Source organism: Haliotis rufescens, unplaced genomic scaffold (genome assembly GCF_023055435.1).
Source record: "Haliotis rufescens isolate VD_foot unplaced genomic scaffold, xgHalRufe1.0.p SCAF_31, whole genome shotgun sequence".
Lineage (NCBI taxonomy): Eukaryota > Metazoa > Mollusca > Gastropoda > Lepetellida > Haliotidae > Haliotis > Haliotis rufescens.
Genome location: NW_025964013.1, coordinates 3,566,691 through 3,587,560, shown reverse-complemented (window position 1 = coordinate 3,587,560; position 20,870 = coordinate 3,566,691). Strand labels below are relative to the sequence as shown.

The 20,870-nt window shown below is 41.0% G+C and overlaps 2 protein-coding genes across 2 annotated transcripts; one reads left to right on the top strand and one right to left on the bottom strand.

The window, feature by feature from the left end:
* Nucleotides 1-568: 568 nt before the first annotated feature.
* Nucleotides 569-8,490, bottom strand: LOC124129752. Its single transcript, XM_046493153.2, has 9 exons — nt 8,352-8,490; nt 7,871-7,944; nt 6,264-6,471; nt 5,646-5,752; nt 5,172-5,367; nt 4,865-4,951; nt 4,638-4,685; nt 2,709-2,787; nt 569-2,267 (listed from the first exon to the last, which is right to left on the bottom strand). Exons 1-9 carry the CDS (start codon nt 8,422-8,424, stop codon nt 1,925-1,927), a joined length of 1,215 nt encoding a protein of 404 aa, XP_046349109.2. The 5' UTR covers nt 8,425-8,490; the 3' UTR covers nt 569-1,924.
* A 1,675-nt stretch (nt 8,491-10,165) lies between these two features.
* Nucleotides 10,166-20,118, top strand: LOC124136736. Its single transcript, XM_046502734.2, has 9 exons — nt 10,166-10,339; nt 11,613-11,713; nt 11,995-12,211; nt 12,643-12,746; nt 13,879-14,080; nt 14,641-14,721; nt 15,093-15,176; nt 15,457-15,541; nt 18,896-20,118. Exons 1-9 carry the CDS (start codon nt 10,264-10,266, stop codon nt 19,395-19,397), a joined length of 1,452 nt encoding a protein of 483 aa, XP_046358690.2. The 5' UTR covers nt 10,166-10,263; the 3' UTR covers nt 19,398-20,118.
* The last annotated feature ends 752 nt before the right edge of the window (nt 20,119-20,870 follow it).

Below are 20,870 nucleotides of genomic sequence, written 5' to 3'. Positions count from 1 at the left end.
GGGGTAAACCTGGATTCGAACCCACACTCATAGGTTCCTGGCGTGTAAGGGCATGCTACTCTGCACAGCGAATTGCGGCGCCTTAGACGACTAAGCAACCCATGCTTGACTCCCGATAGAAACAGGAGGAAAATGAAAGTACAACTAGTACAAGTCGTCTGATGATCCTTTATATTTCAAAGGGAGCAGGTTGTTTTTAGGGATGTATTTTATCTGACACGTTTTGAGAGTTTGCTGAAATATTTGCAAACAAACGCATGACCTTTTTCCTGATTATGACCATTATTTTTACGGACGTAATAAATGTTGGTTTCCAAAGCTTTTATTGTAGCCAAACGAACATATTTGAGGCTGTCTGTAGTTCTTTGATCCATCTCGTCCAATATTTCCTGCTTTAAATCTTGACACTCACGACATGAATGCCGAAATATTTCTGTTTCCGCTACATAGCAATGCCACATTTGTACTAAAATAGGTGACAGGTTATCGTACCTATAATTTTAAACCAGGAAATATTTTCTTGTAATTGGAGTTTTAGAATTCACGAATAAAAACAAAGCAGGTCCGATTCTATGGCGCCTCTTTAATTCTATAATTAGGAAAAAAACATGAATACGAGCATTGAGGCATGTGTACATGGATGTGGCAGGCAGTCTTGCTTTCACTTTCTGTTTCCGCAGCAAATACAGCTCGTATAATGTGGATACGGAAATATTGCTGACGTGCACGGCTAAACGTGTCTTGGCAAACCAGATGCCTCTATAATAAATACTTATAATTCCAGGACTACAAGCACCCTGAGACAGGAACACTGTTTTTTTAAAGTCTTATGCGGTATGTGTTTCCGTATACCTTGAAGTTATTTTTGATGAAAATAAACCTTACACAAAAACATAGGGCTCACATTGAACCATGCACTTTTACTATTCGGAGAGGGGGCGGTGGGGTAGCCTTGTGGTTAAAGCGTTCGCTCGTCACGCCCGGGTTCAAATCCACACGGGTGCAATGTGTGAAGCCCATTTCTAGTGTCCCCCGCCGTGATATTGCTGGAATGTTGCTAAAAGCGGCGTAAAACCATACTCACTCACTCACTCACTACTATTCTGCTAGAGAAGCGTGACCAGTTGAACACTTGACAACGTTTGAGCCATTTTTAACGAAAGCTAAAATCAAATCACAACAATCTGCACCTCCAGTATAATCAGACATTTGACAAGTGCGGGTCAAGATCAGACTTGTTGTGTTACCTGCTTGCCTTCAGAGGGTATTCCCTGTCTCAAGGTATCCAAATAATACACGTACCGCTACGTGGCCAAACATCGCCTTCGTGGTCAAGAGGATAGAGCGTCTGCCCGGAGAGTGGACGGTCGGTGGATCTATTCCCGACCGTGTCATTCAAAAAGATGGAACTACAGTAATCTACGGTTATAACGAACTCAAAGGGGCCACTAATTTTAGTTCGTTATAACCGGAGTTCGTTATAAGCATATGTACAGCATATATACAGAAAATGGCCGGGCAAAAATAAGTTCGTCATATCCATCAGTTCGTTATAGGGGTGTTCGTTATAAACGCAGTATACTGTAATTGTACTGCCTTGTGCTCGGCAATAAGGGGATAAAACAAGGACTGGTCGTCTAGGAGTCAGTATACTGCGTCTGAGGGGATATCCATGTTAACAATGCGTTGAGCAGCACACACACACACATATATACAAATATACTTATATGTAAGTGTAATAATTTTGAACGCATACTAAAACACATTTCACCCACAGCAGACCACTGCGTCAAACCGACATACACATGAAGGCATTGAACCAAAACCAGCCTGAGCCATCCTTCATGACCAATATGATTGAAGGATTAATTGAGCAGTAAAAAGTGAAAGATTAAAAGTTTGGCCGTGTATAAACAGGAATTATTTACACGGCAACTGCATCCGTTGTTTCTTCTTCCTCAACAACGGAGTGTTCTGGAGAGACGTCAGGCGCGTGTTCGCACACACAGCCCCCAGGGATCAGCAGGGAGTGAGGGGCAGACGAGGGGTAGGAGGAGTGCATGCTGCTAGCTGCGTGGACGCCGGTTGTAGCACCCATGCTGCTGCTACGGCGATAGTTCCTAATGTTGGCGAGAGGTGGCGCCACGCTGCTTCTTGACTCATACTGAGTAGACATGCTGAAGTTCCATCTTGACAGTGATGTTTCCTCTGTTCTCGGCTCCTTGTAGGCCACCCGTCTCAGGGCAGTGCTGGTCAGATGCGTGATTCTTTTACAGAAACAATGCGACATGAAGCATTTTTCATTTACCGTGTTTCTCATTGACATGAAAAATCCATTTATAGTCACGAAAGAAGACATACAGTCGACCAATACTGCATGGCGAATTAACGATCTTACTGCATTTCTTAAAGGTAATACATGTGTCCCCAACATTTAACTCTCCCGTGTTTTGTTGTGAGCATTTTTTCAAATCTTTCTGGTGTCCCCCGCCATGATGTTACTGAAATATTGCTAAAAGCGTCGTAAAACCATACTTACTCACTCATTCAAAACTTCCACGAACAGAAAGACTAGTAGCCCAACTGATAATGAATCATTTGTGGATAAAAACGTTTGTGACGACCGCACATTTATGAATGTGTGCAAATAAATCTAACGACTTATTTTATTGACTGTTATAGAGAGTGCATGCAAACACCAACCGCACCTTCTGACAGTACAGATTGCGACGACACATATCACTCCTGACAGAACTCCGCATATTCCAACTCCAAGAATGACAAGACCTTCATGTGGGAAATAAAATATAACAGGTAAAACATGTACTTTAATTTGTTCTACCTGTGCTTCATTGTTGACCTCATGTCCTTGTCTGGTAGAAAATACGTTCTTTAACTAATAGTATAGTTCCAACTGTTCAATGACTAGTATCACGTTTCGTACTACTCTTTCAAATCAAAAATAAAACCACCTGTGTATACCAAATTTGTTACAAATAATCATAATTAACGTTGTTCTACCAACTCTATTTAATAATGTGTACATCACTTGTTATAAGTCACTGAAGATGGAGGCATTTTAGCTTCCGACACGTTAATCTATTACATATACAGCAAATAGTCTTTACAGGTCTGTTTTTCTTCAGTTCAATTGTCATTATGTCAGGCTAATGTGCAGTTAGACTTTGTAACCTATGCTTGTCAGTAGTTGTGTACAGGGATCTGGTTGCCGGAAGTGACGTCATAGTCACGTGACCTGTGCATCCAAGATGGCGGCACTTCCGGTTCCGGGGAGGGCGGGTGCGCCTCCAAGATGGTGGCACTTCCGGTTCCGGAAGACATGCGTCTCCAAGATGGCGGCACTTTCGGTTCCGGGAGGCGTAGGCCTCCAAGATGGCGACACTTCCGGTTCCGGGAGAGAGTGCGCATTCAAGATGGCGGCTCGGCGCATCCAAGATGGCGGCGGTGGGAAGGCGGGAAGGCGGGAAGGTGGGGAAGGCGGGAAGGAGGAAGGCGGGGAAGGCGGGAAGGAGGAAGGCGGGAAGGAGGAAGGAGGGAGGAGGAGGGTTCTTTGTTTTGGTTTGGTGGTGGAGGTGGAGGTAGTCAAAGCAAGGATGAAAGCGTTCTTTCGGGAGAGCTAGGTGGCCCTGAAAAGGACCGTTTGGAGGAAGATGATGAAAGACGGGAACGGGAACCGGAAAACGGGAAACAGGAACCGCAAACGTCATCCTAGCTTCTTTTGCTGTTGGCTGCATGGTGGCCAACGACCAAAGTAGCTACAGTTGTCACATGGCGTCTTGTGGTGTTCTGGCTTTGGCTTGAACTCGTTGTCAGCACGAGTCAATAATTCTATCCACTCTGATGGTGCACTAGTCATCCATTCGACCCACTCCTCCGATGGTGACATCCCACCCGCCTTCCCCGCCTTCCCCGCCTTCCCGCCTTCCCGCCGCCGCCATCTTGGATGCGCCGAGCCACCATCTTGGAGGCGCACGCCCTCCGGGAACCGGAAGTATCGCCATCTTGGAGGCGTACGCCTCCCGGAACCGGAAGTGTCGCCATCTTGGATACACAGGTCACGTGACTGGCGTCACTTCCAGCAACCAGATCCCTGTACACAACTACTCTTGTCGTAGGAGGAGAGTTAATGGATCGGGTCCCACGTTTGTTTGTTTGTTGTTTAACGCCGCACTCAGCAATATTCCAGTTACATGACGTCGGTCTGTAAATGATCGAGTCTTGACCAGACAATCCAGTGATTGACATCATGAGCATCGATCCACGCAATTGGGATACGATGACATGCATCAACCAAGTCAGCTAGCCTGATCACCCGATCTCGTTAGTCGCCTCTTACGACAAGCATAGGCGGCTTTTACGGCAAGCATGCGTTGCTGAAGACCTACCCCGGACCTTCACGGATCGGGTCCTACGTCAATGGGGTGGATCGTTGCTCATAATATCAATACCTTGATTAGCTGGTCCAGGCTAGATTATGTAATGGCGGCCAACGCATAGCTGGCATATTGCCGGGTGCGGAGTAAACAACAAACAAACAAACATTATCCCAAAAAACTCTACGCTAAAGACTTATGTAAACCCATAACTCGTATGACTAGCTATATCTAATTTCTCACCTGTTGTCTGTGGGTCAGAGGGTCTTGGTTTTGTTGAGAGTGTAGTAACTATAACAATAAAACAAGTAAATAATTAAATTAGGCGTATAATTGTCTGGTAAAAGGAATATATACAGTGTATATCATGAGAATTAGTAAAAAATGCTACTTGTGTGAATATATCAATTACCACACAACTATACGCTTATGGGCAATGAAAATAAAATGAAAAAAATTTAAAAAGTTACCTCCATCGCTTTTCTGCGTTGAATTGGTTGGCGAAGTCGTGTTTTCTGTGTAATCCCCGAGGACTGACGAACACAAAGACGTGTTTCCTGGAAATAAGAAATGAAGCGAACTGACAAATAATTGACTTTTCATGCTGTATTTGTTATTAGCACCCAGTGACATGGATGGTATCTCATCAGTATTTGTTGGTGAAGGTACAACGTTATACTTATCTAAGACAATAACCCGTACACATTTTTCTGTGGCACTTTGTTTTCATTTACAACGCGTAAAGCTTTTGCGCAACTGCCTTGTGAATCGACCTACCTTTTCTGTTCAGGAACACATCCACGGCCATCACCGTGTCACCCTTCACCATGCACGTAAAATGTCCATAGTCGTTATCGGTTACGTTCCTAATCTTTAACTGCCAGGATCCGTTGTCATAAGAGCTCTTGTATCTATTTCTGAGGCTTGTCTTGCCAACAGATACATATCGTCCCCTCTTATCCATCCATATCGCCTGCAACACATATCGTTACGTCACACACGTTCCAGATAGTGATTGTAGGAATAACACGAGTGAGTGAGTATGGTTTTACGTTTACGCCGCTTTTAGCAATATTTCCAGCAATATCACGGCGGGCTCACCAGAAATGGGCTTCACACATTGCACCCATGTGGAATCGAACCCGGGATTTCGGCGTGACGAGCGAACGCTTGAACCACAAGGCTACCCTAGCGCCGTTGGAATGACACGTCTAGTCACGTCTAAGTATTTGTCCATAGGTAATTAATTACCTTGGATGGCTTGCGAGCCTTGACGACACAATGTAGTTTGGCTGTTCCACCACAGGCAACTCGAACAGAAGTGCTACCTGATATGCTTTCACTGACTGAAGCTTCACCTGTAACGAGCATAGTATATGTGAACTGTGAAGAGGTCAACCTATTCATGATATATATGTAATACACAGACGGGTTTTCTAAGGATAACAACACACATATGTAAACCTCAGGGTGTTGTCTGACACTCTTTTTGGAGTATGGCTTTGTTTCATCACGGTAACGGCACATGTGCCCCGTATGCCACCGTGACAGAATAGTTCCCAGCCCCACATTGTTGGTCGAAAGAGACTAGTAATGATCCTTAGCCTCTCACCACGATAACCTGCTTGTGGTTTTCTCCAACCTAGCAAACCAATACCACTTGATTTAACGATTCGTTCTAACGAATAGATGGATAGTTGATTGTAGTATAACGCCACACTCAGCAATATTCAAGCCACGTGACGTCGGTCTGTAAATGATCGCGTCTGGATAAGACAGTCCAGTCTTTGACATCATGACCATCGATCCACGCAATTGGGATGCGATGACATCTTAGACAAAAAAAAATCAACAAGAAATTGTAGTCACCTCTTTGCGTTAATTCAAACCGCTGTACGATCTTTCTACCGGCGCTCTTGTATATGCAGGCATAGACCCCTGCATCCGAACGACGCGGAGATTTGATTGTCAGTTGAAAGTCAGTCTGGTTCCCTTGTAAAGCATATTTCTCAGGATTCACAAATATCCTCTTGCCGATAGATATTGGGACAGGGTTGTACCATCTTTTCCACACTATCTTCATTGTTAAGAAAGATATAAAGTTAACATTAATGTTTCCAAATCAAAATCAATCAAAAGGCAAACAAGATATGCATAAGAGTACATAAACCCAAGTGCAAAAGGTTAGATTCAGGTGTGCATAAACTTCATCAATAGACATCGTCTCTGGTCTGTCGCTCATGTGCAGTTGCTACAATGACGTATGGAAACATGGTGTTCAAACGTATATATATATATATATATATAATATATATATATATATATATATAATTTGCTTAACTTTCGAAATACAATTTTCATCATAAACTTTTCATATCACCAAAGTGTGCTCAAGTTTCTCTTCTCATACATAATTTCTTTTCATGAAGATTGTGTGAATGGCCGTTGTCAACGGTAGGGCAGGAATACCTACCCTTTTCGCGAACACCTGGTGTCATCACTGATTTTCAGTGGTCCATTCTTATCACTTTCACAGCTATATTTTCCCTTTCCGGCAAAATGGAATGTTTTCGTGAATAAACAAGACTGGTTATTGTCTTGAAATGACGTTAAGTATAATTACTACTATTTACACGATACCCGTTGACGAGAGACTGAACACATGACCTCGAAGATGACCTCGGAGATGAACTCGGTAAGCGCATGAACAACAACTTGAACAACACATTATGCCGTTCTTAGGTTTTGACAAGACTTTCTTCTACAATCACACTCCCGAGAAACCCATGGGAACTCCCTTGCATGAATACATTCACAACTGCTTCTTATGTACAATAACATACAGGGTCCGTACACTGCGGCCTTTGGAGTCTCCAGTTATTCATTACTAAAACGTCCAATTTGTATTCTACATTAAATGACCTTTATTTCAGCGGCTATTCAACATATCTTTAATTTTAATTTTAAATGACCCCTTAAGCAATTATATCTAACTTTTAAACACCACATGTTCAATGCAACACATTGAATAGCTTCCTTTTATTGTTAACCGTGTCGTCAATTTTAAATGCTGTGGTCATGACGGACCTGCACAGTGACATACTGTGTCAGGAAGATGTTGACAAAAAATGCTAATTTAACAATGATATTATTTAAATATTTTTTGCAACGTAACTAAAAACATATTCAGGATGTTACTATAGATGAGTTTGATCATACATGCGCTCTGTCATCTGTTTTTTAATAAAGTTTTTCGCGCAATACAACTGGTCGTTATCTGTCACATGTACTCCTCGCAGGACGTTCATAAATCTCAATCATATAAATGTTAACTGCAAGTTCCGTCAGTACGTAATAACAAATATCGACACAGATGACTGTTAATAGTTAAACAGGTCACAGTTTGAAAATTAGTAAAATGTGCTACTTGTATGAAGAAAATTGTTGGTAAAATATCTTCGGCTAGCAATACATACCTTCTTGCACCAGGTGACGTTGCAGGTCAAGGTGACGTCTTCTCCTTTGTCGTATGTGATTTGAGTTGTTGATTCTGCAACGTGTTTATTGTGACATATTATTTACCATCCCAAACTGGTTTTCACAATAGGGTTTCCACAGTAGATATCGGTTAGTTAGAACAAACCACAAACATTTTTGTCAAAACATTATTACCTCTCTTTTCTTTTATGTAACGTCATGTTAAACTTCCCGTTTAATATGAGGCTTGCATTTTATCATTTCTATACATGTGGTACAATTTCAGGGCATTTCGCTGGGTTTCGTGTGATGTATGGTTTCATATTTTATAAGCTGGCCTCAATCAAAACAGTGCGTGTTCATCTTCTCATAATACTGGGAAACGAAAACTGCAAAAAAACTTATTAGAAAACCCACAATTCCAACATCTCACGTAACATAAACGTCCATATGTCTACGTAGCAATAATCAAAGACTTACCTATAGCTAGTTCCTGATACGTGGATTGGATGGTTGATAAACAGATAACTACAAGAAGATAGCCGCCCGACATGACAAGTTACCGTCGAAAACTAAAAGGAAAGCGAAACGCTCGCTTCATCTTCTTCCGTCTTGTTTTATGCAAAGCTCTACTGTCGGGTACAACTTGCCCTGAATAATAACAGTGTATTATACCACGATGGAAATATCTCGAATAATATCACAGCGTGTCAGCTTAATGTGGGAGGAAAGCCCGAAGTAATGCAGGCCTCAGACGTTTACCACTTCGGTGAAACCCACGAGCACGGGTATTGTGCTGACAAAACTAGAAACATAATCGGGGCGAGCCGGGACTCGAACCCACAATCATAGGTTTCTGGCGTGCCCAAGGGACGCAACACTGCACAGCGAGTCGCGGCGCCTCAGACGACTGGGCCACCCGTGCCCCCTTAATGTTTTGAAAAATCTTTTAATTATCACAGTGTCACCACCTCCTCCATTATTTTGCTTGTTTTGGTGTTTAACGCCGCACTCAGCAATATTCTAGTTATATGACGCCGGTCTGTAAATAATCGAGCAGGGATCGACAACCCAGTGATTGATATCATGAGTATCGATACTCAGTTTGGAATACGATGACATGTCTCAACCATGTCAGCGAGTCTGACCACCTGTACCAGCTAGTTGTCTCTTGCGACAAGCACGGGTTGGTGAAGATCTAACCTGGAACTAAAAAAAATATGCTTGGGGATGCATTGGCGTCAGTTGAGTACAGCCATGTACGCGGAAACCTCCTACTCATTCATACCCCAAACTGTCCTCCTTCAATTGTTTGGCATGGTATTTATGAAGCTATTTTGTGATAAATAGTCTAGCTTGTGGTTCTTGTTTTATAGATATATGATATGCGTTTATCTGTGGATACTTCCTTGTGTTGAACAGACACACATGAACGAGCCGGACCATATCCGACAGGATACATGGATGTCAGACGGTCAACTAGCGAGCAACGCAACACTCGAATGTGTGATTATCCTGTCTTGATCAAGTACCTAAAAGTATCTAAATGTAACATCCAATACGATCACGTTAGTGCTACTCTGTAGCAATAGACACATGCATGTATTTATAGCGGGAGTCAGATTTGATTTAACTTAGTCGTACACTTTTCATAGAAATCAAGATTAAGAAATCTCACAGGTTTAACGGGAAACAAGAGACTTGTCTATGCCCTTGGTGTTTTCAAAAACATTTATAACTGGATCTCTCACATTATGACATATATACATGTAGTTATCGCTTTTAGTTAAGGGTTTTATGTTTTTGTATTTTGAGTAATTAGTCAGCTTAGAATAGGTCTTCAGCAACTAATCCATTCCGTGACAGGCGGGTGATCAGGCTCGCTGACTTGGTTCATGCATGTGATATATCCCAATTGTGTGGACCGATGCTCATGATATCAATCCCTTGATCGTCGTCATATAGCTGGTTATGGGGAATATGATATTGCTGAGTACAAAAAAAGCCAAACAAACAAACAAAACATTATGACACATATTGTTCTCGTCCTTAATTAAGTTCCGCCATTAGATATTATGCGTACGCGTATAGTCTATGAAGTAATAAGTCATCTTCCTAAGAGTGAAGATCATATGACAATGTCTGTCTGGCAGACAATGACTGTTCATACGCATTAGCTGTATCCGTTACCCTCCCGTTGAGAAATGTGAGGATCTTTGTTATTGAGGCATACAGGCCGCAGAGTGAAAAGTGAGTCAGCCCTGGTCATGTGATTGGCAGGATACGCAGAGTAAGTAGACTAAGTACATTGTGTTTACATACTTATGTCGATGTTTGAACTGTGGCTGTGACAGAACGAACGTGACAGCTCGGTGGATCTGTACCATGTACCATGATGCTGATGGTGTATCTGCACTTGTCCCTGGTGTGTGCGACAGTTCTCCCACAATCTGCTGAGTCAGGGAAAGGTAAGTTACCACGTGTTGCTAAGACTTGGTGAGCATGTGGAAGCGCTTTATATTATGATAATTGATGCATTATTTACTTTTTCCTCCAGTGTAACTAGAGATACCCATTCTTCACATGTCAACATAAAACCGTGTAAATGATTCAATTAATAATAAAACATAAGTTTGTTATAAAACACAGTATTAATGGGTAAAATGTGTTCGAGTACTGCTGTTCTTAACCCGAACTGTGGAGCAGGTTACAGGGGTGATCCAGATGCCTGACATCCTTCTTATCTGTATATATGTGTGGCATCCCTCAGTTATGTCATCAGCAGCTGATCGTGGGTTCGAAACCCACATTCTCCCTTTTTAGGATCCGTTATGAGGCGAAATGTAAATTACCTGGCATTTTTACTCAAGCCTAATTTAATCACCCCTTATACCAATAGGTAAAAAAATCCATTGTCTTTTCCTTCGCCATTTTGGAGGCCGTCTTGAATTTCAAATTGGCCGCCATTTTGCATTTGGTTTATATTATATCGACAAGGTATGTGTTCGTACATATGGGTTCAACAAATGAGGTGGTTCCCCTTCATTGAGCTAACACTCAGTGAGATAATTAAACCTTATTTCAAAGGACGCCAAGTGCAATGATCTTGAAGTACAAACTCATGTCACCTCACCTTACGTGACCCCCACATTCAGGTGTCTCTCCCATGTAAATTATACAAATCAACTTATATAATATAAGTTTATCTAACACGGATTGATCGAGTAAGGTCACTACAAGGTCAACAGATTTCTTGTGGTTGTTGTGGTTTAATCAGTGAGTGCTTAACGTGTTATGACATGGATTATGTGATAACGAGGAGGGAGGGGTGGCTGAGAATCTTTTTTTTTCAAATACGTGTGTTTGTTTAATCCTCTGGGTGTATTGTGATAACTTTGCATATGTCAATGTCAGTCAACAGTGTCAGCACACCGCTATTATTTGCCAATGGTCAGCTATTAAGGGCAATTAGAGTAGTTTGACTCCCGGGCGATGACAGGATGTGTCAGCTTAATGTGGTAGGAATCTCCCAACATCCTTACCTGTTAACCACTTTGGTACACAGGTGGCATTGGTATGGCGCTGACCAACCAAATGTACCGGAGAGCCTGGGAATTGAACCTACGATCAGCGGATTCTGTACCGACTAAGAAAAGCAACTCGGCACAACGTATTAGACCAGTAGGACATTCAGATTCGATCAAATGTCAACGATTTCTCAATTTGTCATTTATGACTCAGGTGAACCTTCAGACGACTTGGGAACCGCCATACGCGTACTGTACCAGACAAACAGAAGAGTGAATCTCACATGCCGCTTCCCTGCAAGTGCCGATGTAACAGTAGGTTTAGGCTTTAACTGCTCTAGCAATGCTCACGATGTAATCTCTGTTCAATCATTTTTCATTTTTTACCCTAACACCACAAAGAAACAAGAAACAGAATAGATTGGATGACCAATATTGCAATATTTGTTTGTTTTAATATTATTTATTTGTGTATAATTATGACATTATGACAAAACTATAAATTAAAATAGTTTAAATTAAAATATGAATAATATAATAAGAATTTACAAACTATACACAACATACTAAGCTTGAATTTGGTGATATTTCATCAGGTAACTTGGAGAAAGACGGGGTTACAGGTACCCATTGCCGTAGGACGTTGGGTGGTTTCTCATCCCGACAAGTACCAGATCGCGGAAGACAAGACGCAAGGCATATCAAGCCTCATCATCGCTGCTGCCACTGTGACGGATGCAGGGTTCTACGCCTGTTCTTGGATGCTGAACAGGACGGTGGTGAACTCTACAACATTCGTGCTGACACGAAAAGGTGAACACGATGCCATACACTTACACTATTTTCAGCTGTTGTGCGGCGGAAATCTATATCACATGTTTCGTAAAGCATGTTTCTAAATATTAGATGTATGGTGATGATGTGTGTAACATCATAGCTACAGATTTAAATACATGTTGAACGGAAAAGTAAATAAGATGTTTTCGGCGGCAAATGTGAGAAAATGTGATGTGTCCAATAACAAGATTGATACCAGATTGCAGGAGAACTTATTGCATTATTACTCCCTTGTGGTATCAACTTATCTCGTTTTGAATGTCACCTCTTTATGATGGATAACTGTAAATAAATTAGTTTTAAATCAAACCTATCATGATTTCGGATTTGTTTGTATTGGTACAAATACGCTTTGTTGTATATCACACATGAAATAAACAATTTTACTTATGTATCTCCACTTGCAGATAAACATTTCACACTCATCGAAACTTCAGAGAAGCCAATAAAGGCTTCTATCGGAGATGATGTCGAACTTCCTTGTATCGTACAACGAAAACATAAGTATAAGGTTAGAACAGCGCACTGTTGGGCCAGGGCACTCTACATTCTGGCTGCTAATATATTGTGTAGGAATGGCATTACCGTAAAGATGAGCTGGGAAATTGTACACATCAAGTATAAAATATATCCAAATGATAGAAAGCAAATGAAAAAATCACATTGCTGAAACTAGTGTTGTCATTATTACATTTGAGCAAGTTAATTGCGACTTTCCTATTGAGCGATGTCGTGATGTCAAAATGTGGTTACGCTCTTCGTCAATGGTCAATGGGCATATGCGCACTTGTCACGTTTCCGCTTCTTAATTTAGTCTGGTCGGGCAAAGGTTACACTGATTGGGGGCTGTGCTTGGACTTATTCATCTGACACAGGAGATTGAATTGTACAAGGTTAACACAGTATGGGAAAATATCACTGGATGTCCCGCCCATATGCTGTTTGTTAAAGTGGCCGCAGAGTCTGACTGAACATAATCACCTTCCAGTTCGTCACGAGGTAGAGGGGAGGTCGGGTAGCCTTGTGGTTGAAGCGTTCGCTCGTCACGCCGAAGACCAGGGTTCGATTCCCGCCATGGGTACAATGTATGAAGCCCATTTCTGGTATCTGTCCCCCGCCGTGATATTGCTGGAATATTGCTAAAAACGGCGTAAAATCGTACTCACTCACTTACTCATGAGGATAACCCGGAGACGAATATGTACCCGGAACATAATAGATTTATATGTGGTATAAATGAATTCTATAGCTACCAGGACTACGTCCTTGAAGCCAAATTTACAAAAGCAAAAAACCAATTCAACAACGTTGCTTGTTGTGTTTGTAATGAACATGTCAGATCTCCGTACATCCAGTGGTACTATAGCGTATCTGCATCCAGCCAACGCTATTTTAACCAAGACATTAAAACTCGTTCGTCTGTCACGCCTAGGGTCGTGTTCGATTCCCAAACCGGGTACAATGATTGAAATTCATGTCTAGAACCTCATTTACTTCATTATTTATCCGTCGTATCATAAACGTCAATTTGCAATCATTTAAATTTGATAGTATCTGTGTGAGCCTTCATGGAATGACACTTTCTGTGACACTTTCTGTGACACTTTCTGTGACACTTTCTGTATTTGTGATGTACTTTGCAGGTTCTATGGCTTGATCCGAGATCCCGCGTCGTCGCGTTCGGGTCACGGAGTCTCAGGAAACGATACACGATAAGTTCCAAGGGACAAAGGAGGAACTGGACACTGAAGATAACAAATGTCAATAAAAATGATTTTGGCACGCTCACATGCCTCGTCAACACAAACCCAATACTCTCCAGTACTGTGGTATTGTCCAGAAAAGGTTTGTTGACTAAATTCCTGCTTTTCGCTTCGTGTTTGTCTGCTTCTACTAGGCTTATATGCCGCAAATACAGTGTATATAATGCTTGACCACTGAGAATCGACCGGTTCTTGTTTGATCCCCTTAATGCCGAATGTCAGACACAAAAGTACTATCATACTATCGTTCGAAAGGATGCGGCAGGGGATGGAACCGCCGACCTTGCGCTGTCCAGGCTGCCACAACATAAAGGAGGCGGATCACAGCTTGGTCTTCCTCAAAACGTTTGCCCATCCCAAAGAACGAGTATATTTTATATATAACAATAGTCAATTTCCCGAAGAAACAACAACGAGAACAGTATTTAGTTAGGAATATACACATTTAATTCATCTAGAAATGGGGATATGGATCAAAAGGTTTTCAGTGTGTGACGAATGGAAATCCAGGTTTACAATGTTTTGAGTCGGCTGATTCGGTGTAGTCGTCACCGACGATGTGTATGTTTGAGCCATCATCTATCATTACGGCACCACTCCCTCCCTCGCCCACTCACTCACTTATTCATCGTATTGTTGCAGGCGATGCTGCACCACGGCTCCATTCAGCTGTTACAGTCACCACCACACAACGACATGACAATCACCCAAACGTAACAAGTGGTAGGTTATAATCGTTCACTATAATGCTTATATTAGGCGGAAAGAACACATCAGTTTTAGAGACTGGCTTGATGAAAGCTTAGACATGTGGTGAAATATACAATAGATCCGCTCATTCTTCAAACTTACAATACATATTTTTTTTTGACAGTAACTGTCAAATGGCAAAGTGTCAGTCTTCTGATAAATATTTTACATGTGTATAAAAATATATTTTACATGTATATGGTACACAGAAAAGTATCCCAAATGCATACCCAAGATCATATTCTTTAGCAAAAATAGTATTGATGATCCATAGACATATGGACCACACGTCTCTTCAAATAATAATAGATATATGTGACTGATATTTCCCTATTATGGACCAGTTTCAGATTCATCGGCTGTCAATGTGGACTACGATGCTCCAAACATCGCGGCTGTCCATCAAGCAAAGACGGAACAGAGCTGGGGTAAGGGTAGATGTTGACGCCTTGGACGTAATGTTTGCCTGGCGTTTGGTCTTGACGCATTCGCGGGACATGCTTACCCTTTTCGATAACACCTGCTGTCGTCAGTCATTTTCAGTGGTCCGTGCATGTAATTTCCCTTGGCCTTTTTGTGCAATGATTACGACTGTTGTCTTGGCGTTCACGTTTTATATGCACACATAAATGAGTTTAGTTAATTGTATTCTAATTCTGAAACATTAAATGATGTGATTCCCATGATTGTTATGTATTCCAATTGCAGACCGGTTGATTTTGGGTACAAGCATTGGCGTTTGTGGCTTTGTGTTGTTCGTGGGACTGGCCAGTGGATGTTTCCTGGTGGACAGGTAATATTGTACTGTGTAGTGTGTAGTTAAAAACATAGTAGCTGGTGGACAGGTAATATTGTACTGTGTAGTGTGTAGTTAAAAACATAGTAGCGGTTGGACAGGTAATATTGTACTGTGTAGTGTGTAGTTAAAAACATAGTAGCGGTTGGACAGGTAATATTGTACTGTGTAGTGTGTAGTTAAAAACATAGTAGCGGTTGGACAGGTAATATTGTACTGTGTAGTGTGTAGTTAAAAACATAGTAGCGGTTGGACAGGTAATATTGTACTGTGTAGTGTGTAGTTAAAAACATAGTAGCGGTTGGACAGGTAATATTGTACTGTGTAGTGTGTAGTTAAAAACATAGTAGCGGTTGGACAGGTAATATTGTACTGTGTAGTGTGTAGTTAAAAACATAGTAGCGGTTGGACAGGTAATATTGTACTGTGTAGTGTGTAGTTAATAACATAGTAGCGGTTGGACAGGTAATATTGTACTGTGTAGTGTGTAGTTAAAAACATAGTAGCGGTTGGACAGGTAATATTGTACTGTGTAGTGTGTAGTTAAAAACATAGTAGCGGTTGGACAGGTAATATTGTACTGTGTAGTGTGTAGTTAAAAACATAGTAGCGGTTGGACAGGTAATATTGTACTGTGTAGTGTGTAGTTAAAAACATAGTAGCGGTTGGACAGGTAATATTGTACTGTGTAGTGTGTAGTTAAAAACATAGTAGCGGTTGGACAGGTAATATTGTACTGTGTAGTGTGTAGTTAAAAACATAGTAGCGGTTGGACAGGTAATATTGCACTGTGTAGTGTGTAGTTAAAAACATAGTAGCGGTTGGACAGGTAATATTGCACTGTGTAGTGTGTAGTTAAAAACATAGTAGCGGTTGGACAGGTAATATTGTACTGTGTAGTGTGTAGTTAAAAACATAGTAGCGGTTGGACAGGTAATATTGTACTGTGTAGTGTGTAGTTAAAAACATAGTAGCGGTTGGACAGGTAATATTGTACTGTGTAGTGTGTAGTTAAAAACATAGTAGCGGTTGGACAGGTAATATTGTACTGTGTAGTGTGTAGTTAAAAACATAGTAGCGGTTGGACAGGTAATATTGTACTGTGTAGTGTGTAGTTAAAAACATAGTAGCGGTTGGACAGGTAATATTGTACTGTGTAGTGTGTAGTTAAAAACATAGTAGCGGTTGGACAGGTAATATTGTACTGTGTAGTGTGTAGTTAAAAACATAGTAGCGGTTGGACAGGTAATATTGTACTGTGTAGTGTGTAGTTAAAAACATAGTAGCGGTTGGACAGGTAATATTGTACTGTGTAGTGTGTAGTTAAAAACATAGTAGCGGTTGGACAGGTAATATTGTACTGTGTAGTGTGTAGTTAAAAACATAGTAGCGGTTGGACAGGTAATATTGTACTGTGTAGTGTGTAGTTAAAAACATAGTAGCGGTTGGACAGGTAATATTGTACTGTGTAGTGTGTAGTTAAAAACATAGTAGCGGTTGGACAGGTAATATTGTACTGTGTAGTGTGTAGTTAAAAACATAGTAGCGGTTGGACAGGTAATATTGCACTGTGTAGTTAAAAACATAGTAGCGGTTGGACAGGTAATATTGCACTGTGTAGTTAAAAACATAGTAGCGGTTGGACAGGTAATATTGTACTGTGTAGTTAAAAACATAGTAGCGGTTGGACAGGTAATATTGCACTGTGTAGTGTGTAGTTAAAAACATAGTAGCGGTTGGACAGGTAATATTGCACTGTGTAGTGTGTAGTTAAAAACATAGTAGCGGTTGGACAGGTAATATTGCACTGTGTAGTGTGTAGTTAAAAACATAGTAGCGGTTGGACAGGTAATATTGTACTGTGTAGTGTGTAGTTAAAAACATAGTAGCGGTTGGACAGGTAATATTGCACTGTGTAGTGTGTAGTTAAAAACATAGTAGCGGTTGGACAGGTAATATTGTACTGTGTAGTGTGTAGTTAAAAACATAGTAGCGGTTGGACAGGTAATATTGTACTGTGTAGTGTGTAGTTAAAAACATAGTAGCGGTTGGACAGGTAATATTGTACTGTGTAGTGTGTAGTTAAAAACATAGTAGCGGTTGGACAGGTAATATTGTACTGTGTAGTGTGTAGTAAAAAACATAGTAGCGGTTGGACAGGTAATATTGTAGTTCACAGTGCGTAGATAATAACAGTTGGTTGGACAGGTAATATTGTAGTTCACAGTGCGTAGATAATAACAGTTGGTTGGACAGGTAATATTGTAGTTCACAGTGTGTAGATAATAACAGTTGGTTGGACAGGTAATGTTAGAGTGTAAAGTCAGCAGTTGTCTGTGGACAGTTGTAGTGTGTAGGTATTGACATAGTTGGTTAGACAGGTAATATTGAAGTCTGTAAGTAATGGCATAGTTGGTTTGACAGGTAATATTGTATTGTGTAGTGTGTGGATAATAACATAATTGGATAGACGGGTAATATTGTACTGTGTAGCGTGTAGTTAATAACATAGTTGGTTGGAAGGTAATATTGTAGTGTGTAGGTAATGAGATGACATAGTTGGTTGGACAGGTAATATTGCACTGAAGAGGTAATAACATAGTTGGTTGGACAGGTAATATTGTACTGTGTAGTGTGTAGTTAATAACAGAGTTGGTTGGACAGGTAATATTCTAATGTGTAGGTAATAACATAGTTGGATGGACGGTTAATATTGTACTATGTAGGTAATAAGATAGTTGGTTTGACAGGTAATATTGTACTGTGTAGTTAATAACACAGTTGGTTGGACAGGTAATATTGTACTGTGAAGTGTGTAGTCAATAACATATTTGCTAATATTATAATGTGTAGGTAATAACATAGTTGGTTGGACAGGTAATATTGTATCGTGTAGGTAATAAGATAGTTGGTTGGACAGGTAATATTTTACTGTGTAGTGTGTAGTCAATAACATATTTGCTCGGTTACAATTTGTTCGTCTGTTTGATGAAGATCATTTTAAACATGCATTTCTTGAAATTATAATAACATAGATTATTTAAAACAAATGCATGAGTGAATGAGCATGGTTTCACTGTTACACAGTGTGCCGCTTTCATCACTGGGCATGCGTGTGTTTAATTCCCAGTCCTATTTTATGACAAGCCTTGTCGCTTAACTGGAATGGCATTAACGTGTACATACATATCTCAAGCAACTTTCGATGAACCGTGTTTACAACAGTAACTGATTCATGAAAAAATGTATTTGGTATCAGGTTGTACATGTCATTATACTGTGTACATTATATAGATTACACAAAATAGCACTCTTCTTGCATGCCTTAAACGGTGTCATGTATTCCTGCAGGATACAGAAGATGACGCGGAGGATCATCCAGCAGGAGTTGACTCTAGACCATATGCGCATGCGTCGTAGGAGCAGACGACTCACATCAGAAACACATGTTATCATTGGAAGACAAAACAGTGCCTCAAAAGACAACGCAAATGACTCGTACATGTCTGGAAAGGCCCAAAACGTGGAAAACTGGAACTTTCCTAAACCCCCTAAACAACAAGGGTTTAATGGTACGTATTGTGAACCTTGGTCATCAAGCAGTGACATTATTCAGGCCATGAACGCAGCCTACACCGACCGACAGGGTCAGGGAGACGTACGACCAGAGAACAGGGCAGACGAGGACCCGGCCGAGGTGGCTGCTGGGTGCGGCAGGCAGGAACCACCAGGGGGAGATAACCCGTGTCCGAATGGACGGGACGATCACGTGATGGACATGGAGGAGAGATCGTTGATACGTGTGGACGGCGAAGGGGAGTGTAACAAGGAGGATGAGTCACGGGATATGTGACAATATATTAGTGGCATGAAAAATTCAGCAAGAAATATTTACCTTGCATACAAAACATGCTTTTAAAGATATACCACAGGATCGCGTCCTGAAATAAGCAAGACGAATGATACATGGCCTATACGACTCTCTAATATATGACACGGCACCCGTCATGCAGCTGAAAAGAATGTTTCTGTGTTGCATAACGCCGAACGTAGGGATATCCCAATTAAATGACGGCGGTCTGTAAAATATCGAGTCTGGACCAGGCAATCTAGGGATTAACAGAAAAGGCATCGATCTGCGTAATTTGGATGCGATGACATGCATCAACCATATCAGTGAGTCTGATCACCCGATCCAGTTAGTCGCCTCTTACGACAAGCATAGTCGCCTTTTACAACAAGCGTGGTTTGCTGAAGACCAGTTCTCAATCAGAGCTTCAGTTGGGGAGACAAGCATAGGATGCTGAATCCAGGAAATCTGTTAAAGGTCCATACATTGTTGACTTCTGTACTGACGGGTATCAATACCGCAATTTCACTGACGCTGTAACCGGACACACATAATGCCTTAGACGTGTACATATACAGTCTCCGGTGTCGACTATATGCCGAAACCACACCCAGGATGGAATTGCTCATAGTATTCTGTGCCACATTATTAGTCTCCGTGACCATGCCAATATGTAACATGTGCGTGTTCTGGTTTATCGTGTAAATATGTATTTTGAGATGTTGATATTTGTTTTTGTACTTATTTATTGACAATATATCAAGTAGGGTTTACCTGCCAGCGCCCACCGTGTCACTGTTTTAACCGATCTAAACAGCACTCAGAATTAAACTTGATTTTGCAAGTTCAAATTACGTTTTGAATGTGAATCGCAACAGAATAAATATATTATCAATATAATTTATTCAATCAAAACCTTAAATAGGATTTAGTGCTAAGTGGTTGGCTTTAACATGAAGGGCAAAGCCGCTTTCGATGTTTATGTGCGGTGGTTTGTTCGATGGACCCTAACACTTTGGCTATGTGAAGCATCACATTTTCTTGTGCATATTTTGTAGAATTTCGCACATATGTAGAACGTGAATCGACAGTCGTATGTACGAAAGTCCAATGTCTGGATATACCCAGTGAGTCAGGATTTTATGCACAACGTGTATCTGTGTGACTAGCTGACCGTTTCCTTTCGTCATTGCTTCCATTGTCTGAGTGTAGTGACACACACTTTCGACTTTAGATATGCACATCGATATGATCGAACATGGTACCCTATTACGTGGGTGTCACGTTTCACGTTAAGTGGCTATCAAACGTAAACAAATATAAATGTATACCCCTTCACTATACATAGTGCTGCATGTGATGTAATATGACATTTACGTTTCTACAAAGATGACGATTTTTGATGAATATGATGCAAAATATACACATTCTCACATAAAATCGATTAAAAACGAAGTTTGTGACACAGCGTACATT

Excerpts from the sequence above, each read along its gene's own strand:
- LOC124129752 (XM_046493153.2), bottom strand. The coding sequence starts at position 8,424 with ATGTCGGGCGGCTATCTTCTTGTAGTTATCTGTTTATCAACCATCCAA. Across the intron at positions 5,753-6,263 it reads GTTTGAATTAACGCAAAGAG|GTGAAGCTTCAGTCAGTGAA; the intron begins GTGACTACAATT and ends TGCTCGTTACAG. Across the intron at positions 2,268-2,708 it reads GCAATCTGTACTGTCAGAAG|AATCACGCATCTGACCAGCA; the intron begins GTGCGGTTGGTG and ends TTTCTGTAAAAG.
- LOC124136736 (XM_046502734.2), top strand. The coding sequence starts at position 10,264 with ATGATGCTGATGGTGTATCTGCACTTGTCCCTGGTGTGTGCGACAGTT. Across the intron at positions 12,212-12,642 it reads ATTCGTGCTGACACGAAAAG|ATAAACATTTCACACTCATC; the intron begins GTGAACACGATG and ends CTCCACTTGCAG. Across the intron at positions 15,542-18,895 it reads GGATGTTTCCTGGTGGACAG|GATACAGAAGATGACGCGGA; the intron begins GTAATATTGTAC and ends GTATTCCTGCAG.